Source organism: Staurois parvus, unplaced genomic scaffold (genome assembly GCF_062004578.1).
Source record: "Staurois parvus isolate SC_StPar_1 unplaced genomic scaffold, SC_StPar_1.0 ptg001302l, whole genome shotgun sequence".
Classification (NCBI taxonomy): domain Eukaryota; kingdom Metazoa; phylum Chordata; class Amphibia; order Anura; family Ranidae; genus Staurois; species Staurois parvus.
The window spans coordinates 5,686,639-5,706,309 of NW_028319098.1; the positions used below are offsets into that span (position 1 = coordinate 5,686,639).

General features: G+C 40.1%; 1 protein-coding gene across 1 annotated transcript in view; it reads right to left on the minus strand.

Moving 5' to 3' along the window:
• Window positions 1-206: 206 nt before the first annotated feature.
• LOC149437173 (uncharacterized) overlaps window positions 207-19,671 on the minus strand; it is a 510,919-nt gene continuing 491,454 nt past the window's right edge. Inside the window, exons 24-25 of the mRNA XM_089661020.1 lie at window positions 17,581-17,683; window positions 207-2,206 (exon numbers count right to left, since the gene is read on the minus strand). Coding sequence (XP_089517146.1) covers window positions 1,772-2,206; window positions 17,581-17,683 — 538 coding nt within the window. The 3' untranslated portion in view covers window positions 207-1,771. The remainder of the gene's footprint in view (window positions 2,207-17,580; window positions 17,684-19,671) is intronic.

A 19,671-nucleotide genomic window follows, 5' to 3' on the forward strand; every position in this document is an offset into this window, starting at 1 on the left:
TGAACGGCTACCTAAGCAGGGCTGTCCTTTAAGGCAGTGCAAAAAGGGGCAGCTGCCCTGTTCCCAGTCATTTTTGTGGGGCCCAAAGCATCTGCCCATATTTGCCAATTGTACTGGTTTACATACCTTTGTTACTTGAAGTCTCCCTCCTGTGCTGTGCCCTGATATCGTGCAACAGAAAGAAGGGTCAGCCGCACACCAGAGGATAGATGAATATAGTGTGTATTTATTGATCCATAGGACACACAAAACAGCAGGGCATGAATACAGGACCTGTTAACGCGTTTCAAATGATCTCCTGCCCTGGTATCTCAGTGTGAAGTACTGTCACTTATACTGGCCAGCTCTTCCCTATTACAGTGAACAGATGACCCATGGCATCAGCATTGATATATAAATAGCAGTGGCATTCATATGTAAATAGTGATGGCATTCATATGTAAATAGTGGTGGCATTCATATGTATATCATACCCCCTGAGGTTTCAGCCACCATGACTCTGCTGAATGTTGCCCACTGAGGAAGTAAACAGGGGCATGCTTGAAAATCCTGCCTGCAACAGTGGTCATTTAGCCTACCATCAGCCTCTTCTGCAAAAGTAAGTAAAGTGGTGCGGGTGGGATGTGAAGAGGTAGCCAGAGAAGGAATTAGTTTGGGGGTGCACAGGTGAGCAAGGAGGTACAGAGGTAAGGAAGTTGGGTGCATAGGTGAGCACAGTTAATGTGGGGGGGGGTTAGAGTTGAGAGATTGGGGGAGGTTTGGGGTGCAGAGGTCATCAATCAGTGAGCCATAATGATGTGCTGTAACCACTAGAAACTAATTAGTGAGCTGTAATGATGTGCTGCAACCTCTAGCAACCAATCAATGAGCTGTAATGATGTGCTGTAACCTTTAGCAACTGATAAGTGGTAATGATGCACAGTAACCTACAGCAACCAATCAGTGAGCGGTAATGATGTGCAGTAACCTTTAGCAACCAGTAAGTGGCATTGATACACAGTAACCTATAGCAACCAATTAGTGAGCGGTAATGATGTGCAATAACTTCTAGCAAGCAACCAGTAAGCAGTAAGGATGTGCAGTAACCTCTAGCAACCAGTTAGTGGTAAGGGTGTGCAGTAACCTTTAGCAACCAATCAGTGAGCTGTAGTGTGTGCTGTAAACTCTAGCAACCGGACAGTAAGCAGTAATGATATGCTGTAACCTCTAGCAACCAGTCACAATTTCTGCCTGATCTACTACTGCAAACTGATTTTTTAGTCTAGCTGCTATTTATGCATGGGGGGGGTGTCAGGGTTCAAACAATATTAAAGATGGCCCTGTACCTAAACCACCAAAAAAAGAAACTCATGTGTATAAACTTTGTTGCACTGAGGAAGATTAATAGACAAAAAAAAAAGAAATACAGTGATGACAATGTGGATTTCCACTTTTCACTGTCTTTTGCTCAAAATGAGAATAAAGGGGTGAAAATTAATCTGATTGACATTTATAAATGAACTACAACTCAACCTACTACAATAAATTATTAGACAAATCTATAATTTATAAGGAATTACACCAAGCTAAAAAACTGTTCTTAAAAAAAAAAAAAAAAAAAAACGATATGAAAAGTCTTCTGTTTATAGTGGTATGGAAAATGTTTCCCTGATGCATGCTTTGATGGGAGAACAAACATTTGTCACATAGTTCTGTGTTCATATTATTAAAAAGAATGCCATTTAAAATGTGAATTCACTAAACAATTTACTTGATTGGAAAGGTCCACTATTCACTTTCTGGGTTTTTCTACAAATTGTTGTATCTGTAACATTAAGCCATTCATTTTCTCCATCCAGTACTCTGTATTGTCTTGTAATGGAGTAGAATGCGCTTCTGTGCATTGTGTCCGACATGATTTGTCTAATGAATTTTTTAACACTAACTCTTCTGATTCCCCATTTACTGTTCCAATTTGGGAGAAAATCTGATGCTGTAAATGAGATCCTGTGGTTAGAGGTGGCACAATGTTGTGGCTACAGGATACAGCATTTAGAGTCTTTTTTTGTAGGCAATCTCTCTGTTCTTGTATAAATTTCAGATGAGTGAAAAGATTAGAGAGAGTCTGATTGCAGGTTTCTAGATGACGTTCATACTGTTGACATCTCAGTTTCCTATCTTCCAACTGCTGCTGCAAACATCCATTTTCTTGGCCTAATTCATTTATCTGGGTAAGAGGAAAAGAGAATGATTATCTGGTTCACCTTAACATTTTATTAGATATAGAACTCTTGTTTTAATATTGTAGGCTTGAAATAAGAAAACAGTTTGTTCTTATTCTATATCAATTTAACATCTGCCGTTCCAATCTTCTTTTGTATTATGAAGTCAAAATATGAAAGAAAAAAAAGAAAATTGCACTGAGCATTATACTCATCAAAGAATAATAATCATGACAAGTAACCACAGAGTTACAAATAAGAAATAATCTTTGTTATAGTGTTATAAAATAATCATCTGTATGGTAGTTGTTCAAAAAATTCAAGAACAACTAAATAGCGAGACAGTGAAAAGGGGCCATGAGGACAGAGAACAAGAACACACATAGATGTTGTTTTAGTAAAACTAGAGAGTGTAAAATTAGGTGCGGCTCTGTATAGAAACCAATCAGCCTCCAGTTTTTTTTTTGCAAAGCCTAATTGAACAAGCTAAAATTAGAAGCTGATTGGCTATCAGTGGCCTTAGATACAGTCAGGTCCATAAATATTGGGACATCGACACAATTCTAACATTTTTGGCTCTATACACCACCACAATGGATTTGAAATGAAACGAACAAGATGTGCTTTAACTACAGACTGTCAGCTTTAAGTTGAGGGTATTTACATCAAAATCAGGTGAACGGTGTAGGAATTACAACAGTTTGCATATGTGCCTCCCACTTATTAAGGAACCAAAAGTAATGGGACAGAGTAATAATCATAAATCAAACTTTCACTTTTTAATACTTGGTTGCAAATCCTTTGCAGTCAATTACAGCCTGAAGTGTGGAACGCATAGACATCACCAGACGTTGGGTTTCATCCCTGGTGATGCTCTGCCAGGCCTCTACTGCAACTGTCTTCAGTTCCTGCTTGTTCTTGGGGCATTTTCCCTTCAGTTTTGTCTTCAGCAAGTGAAATGCATGCTCAATCGGATTCAGGTCAGGTGATTGACTTGGCCATTGCAGAACATTCCACTTTTTTCCCTTAAAAAACTCTTTGGTTGCTTTTGCAGTATGCTTTGGGTCATTGTCCAACTGTATTGTGAAGCGGTGTCCAATGAGTTCTGAAGCATTTGGCTGAATATGAGCAGATAATATTGCCCGAAACACTTCAGAATTCATCCTACTGCTTTTGTCAGCAGTCACATCATCAATAAATACAAGAGAACCAGTTCCATTGGCAGCCATACATGCCCACGCCATGACACTACCACCACCATGCTTCACTGATGAGGTGGTATGCTTAGGATCATGAGCAGTTCCTTTCCTTCTCCATACTCTCTCTTCCCATCACTCTGGTACAAGTTGATCTTGGTCTCATCTGTCCATAGGATGTTGTTCCAGAACTGTGAAGGCTTTTTTAGATGTCGTTTGGCAAACTCTAATCTGGCCTTCCTGTTTTTGAGGCTCACCAATGGTTTACATCTTGTGGTGAACCTTCTGTATTCACTCTGGTGAAGTCTTCTCTTGATTATTGACTTTGACACACATACACCTACCTCCTGGAGAGTGTTCTTGATCTGGCCAACTGTTGTGAAGGGTGTTTTCTTCATCAGGGAAAGAATTCTTTGGTCATCCACCACAGTTGTTTTCCGTGGTCTTCCGGGTCTTTTGGTTTTGCTGAGCTCACCGGTGCGTTCCTTCTTTTAAAGAATGTTCCAAACAGTTGTTTTGACCACGCCTAATGTTTTTGCTCTCTCTCTGATGGGTTTGTTTTGTTTTTTCAGCCTAATGATGGCTTGCTTCACTGATAGTGACAGCTCTTTGGATCTCAGCTTGAGAGTTGACAGCAACAGATTCCAAATGCAAATAGCACACTTGAAATGAACTCTGGACCTTTTATCTGCTCATTGTAATTGGGATAATGAGGAAATAACACACACCTGGCCATGGAACGGCTGAGAAGCCAATTGTCCCATTACTTTTGGTCCCTTAATAAGTGGGAGGCACATATGCAAACTGTTGTAATTCCTACACCGTTCACCTGATTTGGATGTAAATACCCTCAACTTAAAGCTGACAGTCTGCAGTTAAAGCACATCTTGTTCGTTTCATTTCAAATCCATTGTGGTGGTGTATAGAGCCAAAAATGTTAGAATTGTGTCGATGTCCCAATATTTATGGACCTGACTGTATGTGTTTTGGATCATTTGTATGCTGGAAAAGCACATGACGACCAGGGGCACAGAGTGATGGTAGTATCACCTCTTTCAATATAGAGCAGTGCATCTGTGAATTCATGATACCATCAATGAAATGCAGCTCCCCGGCACCAGCAGCACTCATGCAGCCCCACAGGAGGACACTGCCAGCACTATGTTTCACTGTAGGCACCCTACATTTTTCTTTGTACTCCTCACCTTTGTGTTGCCATACAGTTTTGAAGCCATCAGTTCCAAAACCTTTTATCTTGGTCTGATCACTCCAGAGTACAGAGTCCCAGTAGTCTTTTTCAGCATGGGTCCTGGCAAATTCTAGGTGGGCTTTTTTGTGCATGGGCTTTAAGAGAGGCTTCCTTCATGGGCGACACCCATGCATGCCATTCCTCTGCAGTGTAAGCCGTATTGTGTCACAGGAAACAATCACCCCAGTTTGGCTTTGCATGGTGATTTTTTTCAACCCCTCTCATCAGAAGGTGTTAACTTCCGTTGACAGCCTAGACGTCTCTGCAACATGGTTGCAGTTCCATCTTTGTTAAACTTTTGTATAATTTTTGCTACAGTATTCTGACTGATAAGTAAGGTTTTGCTTTAACCTTTCTTGTATAAATAAATTATTTTCTTTCCTAGGCCTTGTGACATTTCTCTTCCATGTGGTGCCATTGCTGACAGCATGAAATGGGAATGGGTATTCTTTGTTAAATAACGCCCTTTTAATATCAACTGTCTGCTGGACACCTGTTTAATAAATAATTAGCTAAACTTTAGCTTTGCCCCTAAGACTTTCATTAGGGTGTATTCATTTTTGCATCATGGTCTTGAATGAATCTGTTAGGAAAGATCCTTTATTGTGTGTGCAAATGAACTTGTTTGCAATCAATGGCCCACATTTGTGGGAATATTTTGTAGTATAGGGTCCCAAAGAAAATGTTGATTCTGAAAGGAAAGTAAAGGTTTTATGACAAATTTGTTGGGGTGTACTCATTTATGCAGAGCACTGTAACTCTGTTGCCATAGTCATATTTGAAACAAATATCTAATTGTGAATGTACCAAGTATTTCCTATGCATATCTCATGTTCAAAGTCCACCTTTTGCAAACAATAATAAGGGCAAAGATTTTTGCATAACAAAATGTGCATTTATTATTTTTTTTTCAAATGAGGCTGCAAAGCAACTGTGATCAACGGATCATGGGTGCAATGTTAGGCTGCTGTAGACTCTTCCTTCTTCTCCTTGTCTGTGCCTCTCTTTCAGAGAGCTGAAGGAAGTGTCAATGGACTAAGAGTGTGATAGTCATTATTAAGAACTACAAGTTCCACTATGGTGGTAGAATGAATGATGTAACTATGCAGGAGGAAGAAGAATCCTGAATGCTTTTAGATGGGGATCCATTTTGGCGGTAGAGGAGGTCTGTTTGGCACTATGTTACACCCTAAATATGGGTTCAATATATCTTAGAGGTGGAGTTAGACTTTATAGCTCACCCTCAGGCAAAAATCAAGGAGGTTATGGGGCAGATGGGAGCCTGAAGAGTACCTTTAACCTCTTGCTGACCGCAGATAGCCGAATGATGGCTTCACTGCGGCTGGCCAGTTCTGGGTGGACGTCATATGACGTCCTCCCAGAACGCGCTCTGTTGCACTCCCCAGGGGCGCGCACCTGGCAATCTCTGTGATCATTACGTGATCCTACGGACACAGCTGATCACGTGCTTTGGTAAAAGCGGCCTTTTACGATGTGATCAGCCGTGTCCAATGACACACTGATCACCGGGAAATGCAATTGCCGGTTATCGGCTGCACTTTCCTCACGCTGTCACAGCGTGAGGAAAGTACTACCGAAAACCGCCAGCAGTTAGAGGAGGGATCGGCACCAATCATCAGGGAACTGATGATCAGTGCCCTGATGATCGGTGCCCAGCAGTGTCACCCACCAGCGCTGCCCAAAAGTGCCCAGCAGTGCCACTCACCAGTGCTGCTCACAAGTGCCCAGCAGTGCCACCCACCTGTGCCCGTCAGTGCCCACCAGTGCCACCCACCAGTGCCCATCAGTGCAGCCAAGCAGTGCCATTCATCAGTGCCACCCAGCATTGCCACCAGTCAGAGCCCATCATTAATGCCAGCTCAACAGTGCTGCCTATCAGTGCCCAGCAGTGCCGCCTATCCATGCCACCTCATCAGTGCCGCCTATCAGTGCCCATCAGTGCTGCCTATCAGTGCAGCCTCATCAATGCACATCAGTGAAGGAGAAATATTTCCTGTTTGCAAAATTTTATAATAGAAACAAAGAAAATTTTTTTCACATTTTTTTGTTTATAGCACAAAAAATAAAACACTCAGTGGTGAGAAAATACCACCAAAGCAAGCTCTATTTGTGTGAAAAAAATTATAAAAATTTCATATGGGTACAGTGTTGCATGACCAATTGTAATTCAAAGTGTGACAGAGCTGAAAGCTGAAAATTGGCCTGGTAAGGAAAGGGGTATAAGTGTCCGGTAGGCAAGTGGTTAATGCATATTACATTATCATATTCCTTACAGTAGATCAATGAGTTCTACCATTTACTAACAATAGCTTCCTCTGTGCTTCCTATATCAAACTCTTCCTCCTTGTTATAGGAAACACTTCCTGGCTATACCGTCCATTTTCATCTCCTTATAGCAAACTTTTCCTCCTCATTGTATCAAACTTTTACTCCTGATATGAGAGTACCTTCTCATAGCCATATCGGTCTACACAGCCTCAGTGGGGCCTAGAAATAAAGTACTTCTAGTAAAGTTCATCCCTAGCTCCTCTACATCTTAATGCCTGCAGGTCATGAATGCCTAGATGCTGAAGGTCAAATTCAACAGAGACAGGATGTGTCAGTTACTGGACAACTTGTTGGGTTAATGTATAAATGTTTTCACACAACGTTCACCCAGGACTCACACATTATTTTTAATTGAATCCAATTAGAAAAATGTGTAAATCTTGGAAGAACGCTGTGTGATCCTTTTTTGAAAATGTTTATAAAATAAACAGCTACAACTAATTTGTACAGCTAAGTTTATACATATTTTAACAGCTTTACTACCACCCTATAGCAGGAATACTGCTAGAGGGCGGCAGGGGTGCACAAAATCATGTATATATACGTGATTTTGCATTTCCGGGTAGGGGCGCACACGCCCTACCCACGCCGCTATTCGCAGTCTCGGCTTTCAATCAACGGGTCCCAGCTGGTGATTACTCGCCGGCACCCAGTGATCGTTGATGGGGGGAGGGAACTGTATGTAAACAATACAGTTCTATTCCCTGTCAGCTCCAGCACAGTGCTTTGTATGGCTTTGCAGGGCAGAGCCTGCAAAGTAGTGTGCTTACAGTAAAGCACATACACAGACAGCACAGTAAAATACAGTACAGCAGACAGCTAACCCTTCGATCTTCCCAGAAGTTAACCCTTTCCTGTCCAGTGCCATTAGTACAGTGTCAACGCTCTTTATTAGCACTGATCACTGCATTGGTCGTCTCTGGGGATGTTAGTGACACCAAGTCAGTTCCCCCAGTGTCAGAATGCCCGTTGCAGTTCCGCAGACCTGCTATAAGTCGCTGATCGCTGCCATTACTAGTAGAAAAAAAAATTCTAGTATCTATACCACCATTTGTAAATGCTATAACGTTCACGTAAACCAATTGATTTACATCTATTGGGATTTTTTTTTTGGCAAAGACATAGCAGAATATATTTTGATCTAAATTTATGACGAAATTTGATTTTTTCAATTTTTTTTTACTGGACATGTTAGCAAAAAGTAAAAAATATTGTTTTTTTCTGCGTGACCGCGCAATTGTCAGTTAAAATAGAGCAGCGCCGTAATGCAAAAAATGGCCTGGTCAGGAAGGGGGGTAAATTCTCTGGAAGGCAAGTGGTTAAGGACATATGTTTTTTTTATTTGGGCTGACAATTGTGCAAAATGAAAAAAAAAAAGAGTTTTTTTCTACAACAGTTCAAGTATTAAATGGATTGACATAAAAACACTTCAACTTAAAGTAGTTCTAAAGGTAAAAGGTTTTTCACCTAAATGCATTCTATACATTTAGGTGAAAAACCTTTTCTGTGCTGCTACTCCCCCCATCAGCCACCCCTTATACTTACCGAGCCCAATCTCAATCCAGCAATGGCTCTCTTTATCCTCACTAGACAGAGAGGCAGCAGGGTAAGCCATTGGCTCCCACTGCTGTCAATCACAGCCAGTGAGCAGAGATTGAAGGGGGTGGGGCCAAGCCATGCTCTGTGTGTCAATGGAAACAGAGCACGGCTTGGAAACAACCCTGCAGGAGTGCCCACATACCAAGCAGCTTGCTATTGGGGCACTCAGCATTGGGGAGGAGCCAGGAGCACTGACGGGGGACCTGAGAAGAGGAGAGCACAGAGCAGGTAAGTATAACATGTTTGTTGTTTAAAAAAAACAAAACAAAAAAACCTTTAGGATTCCTTTAAGGTTGACAGTGTAATCTGCAAGGTTAAGTCTTTCATTTTTGGCAGTGGAGCCTTCAGGCTCCATGTGATCACTATGCTGAAACTGAGATCACATGGTTGGGAACCGCTATGGTTCCAAATTGTCAATGGTGAGCCCAGCTTTCATTGACACATACAGTGTCAACAGCTGGCTCTCACAGGGTGGATGTTTATTAACGTATCCTTGACATGGGGCATTATGCTGGTTAATATATACAAACTGCAGGTGGATGGGGTAAATCTGTGTATAGTTGAGGAGCACACAGACTCTACAACCTTCAGAAGCAAGTACAGCGCAACAAAGAACAGACTTTAGCAAACATTTTCCCTACTGCTTTTTTTCCTTATCAGAAAAGTTCTCCTTACTGTATATATCACACTCGACTAGCCATGTTGAGCATTTTCCATCTGTCATACTGAGCATTTTCTCCGATATACGAAAAGCTTCCTCGTCACATAAAAAAAAAGAACCTGTTATCTGAAACTGTAAAAGCAGCACTTTGAGGGGTTAATAATCATTATCTATTTGCCATTTGACATAAGACTACTGCAGTTAGGCCAGTCAGGGTCACAGAGGTAGTGAGGGTCTGGTGTGTCAGGGTTAGGGAGAGGGTCTGCATACCAGTCTCACCAGATCCACATTATTTACACTGGACAAACACATATGCATGAGATCTTTTGGCAGCAAATAGGCCACTCTGTGGAATCTGCTGTAGTGTGAACATACACTGGTTTGTACTGATGCTAAAGATACCAATGCTCTATGTTACTAAAGAAAATAAGTTTCCCACTTTGCCTTTTCAAAGCTAGAGATACTTTAAACTGAATCTGTGGCCAGACCAAGAAAGCTCCCATTGGCTTACGTAAGCTGTTTTTTATCTGACTTCAAACCTGGTAAGCTATGCCAAAGTAGAAAAGGGCCTACACGCAAATCCCTATTTGTTTTACAGAGTTTGTAAACTCTAACACTACAAATATGTACAGTATGTCATAAAGTTTGTATTTGCCTGGTAATTTGCTAAATCTTACATGAGATCCTACCTCCTACAGGTGGGAATAGAAAGCAAATGTGTTAAACTAGCCAGTATGCTGCCTAGTACATGTTTACATCATTTACTATAACAGAGTAGTCTATGTGTGTAGTGTGTTATCTTTTCACTGAAATTTAATATAGATTTAAATTTATATCTATAAGTACCTATACAATTTTAGTATACAATAAAAACAGCAAATTCAACTATATAAAAGATTCATTCCATACACTATAGAGAAATCTTTTAGAGACAAATGAACTCAGATTTTGCCTGCCTTTGCTGTATGATTTGATAATGTTAGAGTTTTTAAAATGGTTGTAATAATCATAGGAAGAAGTAAAGATTAGTCATTAGCTATAACTGAAATGCTGTATTTAGCAATTTGAGTGTTAATTAAAAGATCATTCCCTGGTTTTAAAATGATAAAATACAAGTCATCGAAATTCATCTGTGGAATAATGGACAATAATGTGTAGTTCATAAAGCCTTCTAGGTATTTGACATGATTAGTGTGCTAGATTTTAATACTTTCCCTTCCCTTTTCAGAAACTTTAAAATAGTCATAATTGGAATCAAGTTTAGTGTCACTTATCTTTATGTAGAATTAAAACAAAATCTATTCATCTTTGCAAGACAATTTCCACTTCCATTTATCACTTTCCAACGGCCATTCTGGTTGAGACATGACTGTAAATCCACACATTAATAGCTCACTCTTTATACATGGTTCCATGGAAGCTCTGTTCTGACACATTTAAAAAATAAAAACCCTATACCAGGGACGGACTGACCATTTGGAAACTCGGGCCTGCCCAAGGGCCCGGGGTCAGTAGGGGGCCCCATGAGATGCCCCTGGTACATTTCATAGGTTTTTTTGAGTTTTGGCAAGGACACAGGGGCCCCATGATCCCCTATTTCCCGGGGGCCCCATGAGTTGTCAGTCCGCCCCCGCCCTTTACTTATTTTTATTGTTTAACTTGAAAAAGAATCTCTACCCAAACTGTTAAAATTAATGCACAAAATTCTTAACTAACTTTATTTTTTTTAGGAAAAAACACCCTTTGTGGCCAGATAACATGAATACTGCATATAAATACTATTTCTAGCCAGCAAATGAAGCTCCTAACACCTTTAGACAGGTTTACCAGCCTAATCTTAAAGGAGACGTATAACTAAAGTTCTTTTGGCCATATTTCTCCTGTGTCATAGCAGTTCACTTAGTTCTGCATGCCTGTGACCCAGATTCAGCAGACAATGGGGCTAAAATTTGCTGTTAGCTGACGTCACAGAGGAGGTCCAGGCTTGCAGGGATCCTGGCAATAGTGTTGGGATCCACCCAGATGCTTGACTGGGAGCTGGCTCAGCAACTGAGAACTTGATCCAGCAGCTCCCGTCCCTTCCATAGTCTGGCGCTCCAGCACTGACAGCCACTGATTTGTGCTCAGAGTGGACCCAAGAACTGAGCATTTTCTGATCATTCAAATACTCAGTGTAGAGGCGGCGGGGGACAGCTGCAGTATCAGATCCATACTTAAGCCACCTAAGTGAACGTGACTTTTTTTTTTTAAAACCCATAATTTTAAAGAGCATTAAGGCAGGCCATTTATTGATAATTTTTTTTTCATTCAACCAGTGAGTTGAATGGAAAAAAGTATTTGATTCCCCCATCCCACACTTGAAGTAGATGGAGGAATCACTCTTACTGTGTTAATGTATTCTGATGGTGGCGAGCCTTCTGCACCATCGGAATACAATGATCAATGTTGCCGGAAGCACTGATCTTTGAGAAAAACATGACAGGCTGGTTGTACACAAGTTGATCGATAGAACAACTTGTGTAAAACCAGCCTGCCCATGCATGGATCAAAGTTCAGCCAGTCCCTATTGAACTGGTCACATTTTGATCCATGTATGACTGGTATTAGACTCAAGCCCCTGATCCTTGTTGTCTGTGTCTGCATGAGACAAGTCATGTGTAAATAATACAGTACTGACAGTAAATAAAGTGGGAGGACTCCAAAAACAGTGGCCGCCGAGGCATTGTCACTGAGGATACAAAAAGTTGGGAGTTTTGGTGTAAATCCATTGTATTCAATGGTGAAGGATCAATTAAGGTGGCTTTTAAAGGTTTAATGAGGATTTAAATAGCACATGAGGTTTAGACCAAAACATTTTTTTAAATTCTTTTTACATTTTTTATTTTATTATCATTTTTTATTTTAGACTAATAGTGGAATGTCTTCTCTAAAGGATGGTACACACTGGCCGAATGTTGGCCGGTATCGGTAGGTTCAACAGAAACTGTCCAACATTCAGCCAGTGTATACAGCACAGTGTCTACCAGAAGCTGGCCTAATGTACGGCTTCTGTCGAATGGCATGCTGGAAAACCAGCAGCTGATTGGCATCTGATCAGTGCTAGCAGCCAATGGCTGGATTCAATTATCAAGGGACCAATGAATTCTCAAAATTCTATGGGGCCTCTGTGTAGTGTGTTATGTTTTAGCTGTATTGCTACAATTTTAGTATAAAATAAAAACAGTGATTTCAACTAAATAAGAGATTTATTCCATACACTAGAGCAATCTGATCTAAAACTCAAGAAAAACTGGGTCAAGCAATGTAGCAGTGACTCCAAACACAGCAGTAAACATGTAAGTGTACAGATGGAATTTTGACTGGCTAATTAGAGTTGGCGTCAGTCACAATGAAATGCTCAATGGCGTGATCTGAAGCAACTAAAAATATACATAAAGTGAAACAGTTTTTAAAAAGAAATAATCCAGAGGGCTTCCTAATCACTGTGAAGATCTGATCAATCATTTGATTGGAGTTATTGGCAATAATGTTAGCAATTCTGCTAGTTAGTAACTACCCTGCTCAAAAAAATTAAAGGAACACTTTGAAAACACATCAGATCTCAGTGGGGAAAAATATCACGGTAGATATCTATACTGATATGGACTGGGTAAAGTGTTAGGAACATAAGGACGCCCCATCGTTTGGTGGAAATGAAAATTATCAACCTACAGAGGATTGAATTTAAACAACCTGAAAATTAAAGTGAAAAATGATGCAGCAGGCTAGTCTATTTTGCTGAAATTTCATTGCAGCAACTCAAAATGGTACTCAGTAGTTTGTATGGCCCTCGCATGTTTGTATGCATGCCTGGCAACATCGGGGCATGCTCATAATGAGACGACAGATGGTGTCCTGCGGTATTTCCTTCCAGATCTGATCCAGGGCATCACTGAGCTCCTGGACAGTCTGAGGTGCAACCTGGCAGTGTCAGATGGACCAAGTATGAAATCGCAGAGGTGTTCTATTGAATTTAAGTCAGGCGAGCATGGGGCCATTCAACGGTATCAATTTCTTTATCCTCCAAGAACTACCTGCATACTCTCGCCACATGCGGTCAGGCATTGTTGTGCACCATGAGGAACCCAGGACCCACTGCACCAGCATACAGTAATGGTTCCAAGGATTTCATCCCGATACCTAATGGCAGTCAGGGTGTCATTGTCTAGCCTATAGAGGTCTGTGCATCCCTGCATGGATATACCTCCGCAGACCATCACTGACCCATCACAAAAACGGTCATGCTGAATTATGTTACAGGCAGCATAACATTCTCCATGGCTTCTCTAGACCCTTTCACGTCTGTCACGTGTGCTCAGGGTCAACTTGTTTTTATCTGTGACAAGCACAGGGCGCCAGTGGTGGACCTGCCAATTCTGGTGTTCAATGGCAAATGCCAATCCAGCTCTATGGTGTTGGGCAGTGAGCACAGGGCCCACTAGAGGATGTTGGATTGTCAAGCTACCCTCATGAAGTCTGTTTCTGATTGTTTGGTCAGACATATTCACACCAGTGGCCTGCCAGAGTTCATTTTGTTTGGGGTCTGGCAGTGCTTATCCTGTTTCTCCTTGCACGAAGGAGAAGATACCAGTCCTGCTGATGGGTTAAGGAACTTCTACAGCCCTGTCCAGCTCTTCTAGAGTAACTTCCTGTCTCCTGGAATTTCCTCCATGCTGGAGGAGACTGTGCTGGGAGACACAGCAAACCTTCTGGCAATGGCAGATATTGATGTGCTGGGAGACAGAGCAATGGTATGTAGGAGACTGTGCTGGGAGACACAGCAAACCTTCTGGCAATGGCACGTATTGATGTGACATCCTGGAGGAGTTGGACTGCCTGTTTGTAGGATCCAGGTATCACCTCATGTTACCAGTAGTGACACTGACCCTAGCCAAACACAAAACTAGTGAAAAATGGTCAGAAAAGATGAGTAGGGAAAAAAATGTCAGTGGCCTCCACCTCTAAAACCATTTGTTTTGGGGGTCATCTCATTGTTGTCCATCTAGTGCACCGGTTGTTCATTTCAATAACACCAAAGCAGCTGAAACTGATTAACAACCCCCCCCCTGCTACTTAACTGACCACATCAATATCTCAGGAGTTTAACTGACTTGATGATATACTCTGATTAAAAAGTGTTCCTTTAATTTTTGTGAGCAGTGTATAATGATTCATACAGTACATTTTCAATTATTTGCACACCATTAACCTCAGTTATTATTGAACAGCCACTACAAACATGTGGGTTATTGTTAGTGTTCCCAAAATCGCTATTCCCTGGTATATATATATATAGTGGATGAGGTTTGAACCGCATCCAATCCGCATGACATGTGAGAAACATTGCTTCCTATGGTGCCCTGTTCACATATCTCCGGTGCACTGGTGGTGCGGATTCAGTGCGGTTTGAAAAAGAGTTGTGTACGATTTCTGAGCAGTACCTTTAGGTTCAGATGCAAATTACAGGCTATTGACTTCTATGGGAACCATTTCTAAACTGCATATGTGTGACCAGGATAAGATCCTGAGCTAATCCCGTCCTGAACGTGATGTAAACCTGACATGAACTTCTGAACAACTACTGTATCAATTAGCTGTGACACCTGAGCCCTCAATCAGAACCGCACATGTGTGAATCAGCTCTAACTGTAAGTTCTTCACTCCCACCTTGGTCTATGTAGCCAGAAATGTAATTACACTGCACTTACTGTATGATAACTGGCATCTTCTGCACTACTTTAGATGTAAGAAGACATCACAATTTTGCTGATATAATGAACAAGCCTGTTATGTCTATTTTAGGAGGCCAACACAGGGGATGCCAGAGATGTGGTTTTTCTAAGAAACATAACTTGGCAAATATGTTTACAGTACAAGTTATAACATTCACTTGGCAGATATCTTAAAAAAATAAAGTTTGTAAATGCATTTTGCCCCTTTTTAATGTTGGAGTTTCAATTTAAGTGAATGTGGTGCAGTAAGATCAGCCACTTCATACACACTCTATCACAATGTTGTGCAGTCATTGCTACAGTTCCTTAGATAATGATCTATATTATCTTGTAAAGCTTTATACAGCAATTACCACCTCATTAGTGAGCTGCAGGCAACATCAGGAAAGCTGCAATTCCATTTCTATTTGAAAAATAATAAAATTCCACATAAATCATGATAGCCACACATCTGAAATCTCTCTTAAAATTCAACAGCAAAGATTGACAAGTGCTGTAGGAAACAGAGTGCCTTCCTGAGCCATGGCCTTTCAGATGTTCAGTCCTATTGTTGCTTACATTAAGCCTCTAATGATCACATAAACTGTTTTATGTCTAAAAACAATAATGCGAGCTATTAAGTACCGCAAGGCTGGTCTGCAAGCAGCTGGGGTAATTATAGCTTGCTATCAATGAGACAGTAAATATCAGCGACCTTCTTGCTAGCGTTGAGCATGCCGATTATGCAGGGACAATTTAGTTTGCAGTGGCATGGCCATTTTCCAACTATTAGCAGGAAATGAAATGAGATATTTCATTATTATTTAGTATGAAAATTCAGTGGAGAAGTTTCTGAAAATTACCTCTGAATTTATACTTGAGTTACTACACTCATTATTTCAAACATCTTGGTCTGAATCAATATCAGTAATGATTCATTCTTTTGATTAAGAAGTGACTCCATCTGTAGATGTCAGATAATTACCAAGATGACCCATAATGAGAACATTTCACAACTCTCTGACTTAACTTTCTTATTCCCTCAACAGCATAATGACTTCCTGAAAGAGCTTTTTATAGTGTGCCTAAGCTCCTGGGGTTTCTTTTCATGATCAGCCACTATCAATGTGACTTGCGCATTTTTTGTTCCTTTCCTTCAAAAATAAAATAAATAAAACTACCTTATGTACAAAAAAACAAAACAAAAACAATTTGTGTACTGCCAAAGATAAAATGGCATCATTATATGTGCTATCTAAGTCTTGAAATTTACTTATGGATCTTATAAACCAAAATATGTGTATTAAAACGAGACAGCATGCAATTTTAAATTATGACACAGAACATGCTTTGTTATTCAGTTAAGGACTCAAAGGGGAATTAATTTCTGTTTTATTATATCAAATATTGAAATAAGAAATGTAAGATATTCTTTTGATCTATACACTGGAGGATATGGAATTTAAAAAGTTTGTGAAAAGAAATCTAAACTTTTGCTGACAGGTTAGCATAAACCATGAAATTTATTGCCGCTGCAGTGTACAGAGGGCGCTTTGTAGCTGTCAGATGTGTTACTGTATCTCGGCATAGTAGTGCACTGTTTTAGGTGAATAATGACAGTGTATGGAGCTAGATTTCTCTGTTTTTTTACACCAAATGACTTGCAGTTCAAATCATTTGTTCCTCATCTATACACTACCTGGCATACTTATGGGGTTATTTAACAAGGCAATGCAAAGAGCACATATCATGTGTGAAGTGCAGAAAACCACAGAAACCAGATATTTCTTTATTAGAACAATTAAAGATGATTCCTGATGGCTGGTTTTGGATAGCTACAACTTGAACTCTGCTTCTGTTAAATGCACCCGTATGTGCGTATTAAATCGTCAATTTCCAGTCACTGCGGAACTTGACTACAGCAAAGAATGTATGGATTTATATTTGCAAACAGGCAGCTTTATGTCAAATCAAAAATGGGTGAGTTTTTGGTGGAAAAAAACATGGAAGAGTTTTCCCCACTGATGGAAGTTCAAAGCAGTTCACGTGGCTAATTTGGAGGATATGGGATGTTGCTAGAATTTAAAAATTTTGCTAATTGGAAAAAAAAATGGGGTTGTTGCAGACTTTGTACACTTCCAAGTGTAGGAATGCCCAAACCTTCCAGCATGATGTATCCTTTCACCTGCTCATATGTCACCGCAGGAAATACAAGCTGGCAGTAGAAACCACAGCACAGGGCAGAAGAGAATTTTAGATAGCTGTATGAGTGGAATATCTAGTGTTGCCAGGGAGCAACAAAACTATGATTTTTGAAAATACAGAAAACCAGAAAGGTAAATATATATGATTTTTTACAGTCCGGCTTTTATTTTACAAGCAATTATGTGTCAATTCAAGCAATGCCTTTACCAGTGCCAATGGATACCTTTGCTGCTTTTATTTTTTAATTTAGCCTTTTGGAAATGAGCCCCAATAACAAAACACCTTTACTTTTTTTGACTTGTAACATTTTATCACATTTATTTGCAAAATACTAAATGAATTGTATCGATGGAAACAAAGTAAAGCTTACCTTCTGGTTTAAAAAATGTATTGATTTTATGTTGGTTTGTAATTTAGAATGCATATCTTCAATAGCAGCTAGATTATTTTCCAAGAGACTTTTATGCTCCAGCCTAATGAAATTAAAAGACAAATTTAGTTAACATTATTCCGACACTTTGACAGAAATAATAATATACCGCAAAAAGAGAATAGACAACTGAACAATTAAATATTTTTAAGCAAAGATATTTAATTGGCAGCTCAATAGGTCTTTCGCTAAAGGAACAATCCCATAGAAGGTAACAATGGAACTTTTCTTACCAGAGAAATAAACTAATCTAAGGGTGCGTTTTGTGCCATTGAAACTTCTGCTGCATTCCACAGCACAAGTCTGTGAGAATATGTGTTACATAGTATACATAGGCAATTAATTAGGTCCCAAATGAAAACATTACACTAGGTCTCAGAAGGATCTAGCGCAATGTTCCCCAGTCAACATGTCAGAATATCAGATTGGAAGTGTCAGAACAAGAAATGACTTACTGTTTAAAAAAAATAAAATAGGCAGAAGTCCACTTAATGTTGCTGCGTGTATGAAGAAAATGATACAAGAATTTGTGCCTCTATGACCTCATTGAGAAGATTCCCATGCCAAACTACTCAGTATAATTTGTCTTTGACACTTTAAGAAGGGGGTCAGAAGAACTCCCTATTTACTGGAAACTTTTGATACCTATCATACTCATACAGAGTAGGCAAGCAACAAGAAGACAAGAGTGCTAGGCTTGACACTTTCTCAGCGAGAAAGCTCCTCAAGTGGAACATAAAAAAATTATTCTGGTTCTACTCTAGCTAGAAAAATTTACTGGAGTTTATAATTATTAACACAACTCCACCATTCACCACATTATTAACTACCTTAGACAGCCATATTTGCTAATAGTATGGCATTATGTTCTAATTAGGCAGAGGTTCAATCATCTATTTCCTTTCAGCAGTTTTAGTTGTGTGCCTAAATGCATAATCTTTGAAGCCTGCTCTACTACAATCACCATTCTGGCAAACTTCATTTTTGATTGTTGCCATTTAGGAACTGACCACACATGGAACTCCGTGTCTATTCATGAACTTAAATCACTGTTAACAGATCCTGACAGTGTCACATTAGACAGTGAAGGCCTGGTACCAAAACACCCAATAAATTGATTCATGTAGTCAGAATAAAGATGTGCATTGAGCTCAGAGTTTAAAATGTACCTTTTCTAGGTCCATGTGGGCCACTACAATCATCCTACAACACCAAGGAACAAAAGCACAGTATGTAGGCAGAAATCAACTTGCCTGATCATACACAAGCTATGGACTCCTTCTGTGGCCTCATGTAACAGCTCCAGGCCAATCATGAGGCACATAGCACTGTGACATTTGGAGAGGGATTGAGTTACACGCTATGCATACCTAGAAGTGTCAGGCATACAGCAACACATTATTCTATGTCACCTCTCTACCTCCAGCCTTCTCGGACAATGAAGAAGAAGCACCAGTATCAAAAAAATAGACAGCAGAATAAAAAAACACCAAGCTGAGCAAAGAATTAGCACAGTTAATTCAAGAAGTAGTAGAATGTTTTGATAGTCTTTTAGCATGGCAGGGGTGTGTAAAACACAAGAATAATTGTAAAGACTTACAAATCTATTGGCAGAAAAAAGAAAAAGAGTAGCCATGTAAGTTCAGTCAGCAAACTACAACCAAGCAAACTTTAAGGGCCTGTACTGATGGGTTTTGTTAACTTCAAGCAGGTTTTGAATTCCCATATGAGTCTATGGTAATGCAAACTTGCTTTAAAGCAGTTAGATGTGCCAAAATTAAAAGTCAGCAGCTACAAAAACTGTAGCTGCTGCCTTTTAATAAACAGATACTCACCTGTCCTTGAATCCAGCACTGTACTGACCCAGTCCGGTTCTTCACTGGTCTTTCTGTCCCCGGTGCTTTCATTTTCACTGTTGGCAGCTGACTGTGACTACTAGTAGCTTTGCAACCGGTTTCCCACTGCACATGCGCGAGCAATGCTGCGCTTTGTGGATGGTCTTGCAGCCTTCTGGTATTTTTTTTTTTTATT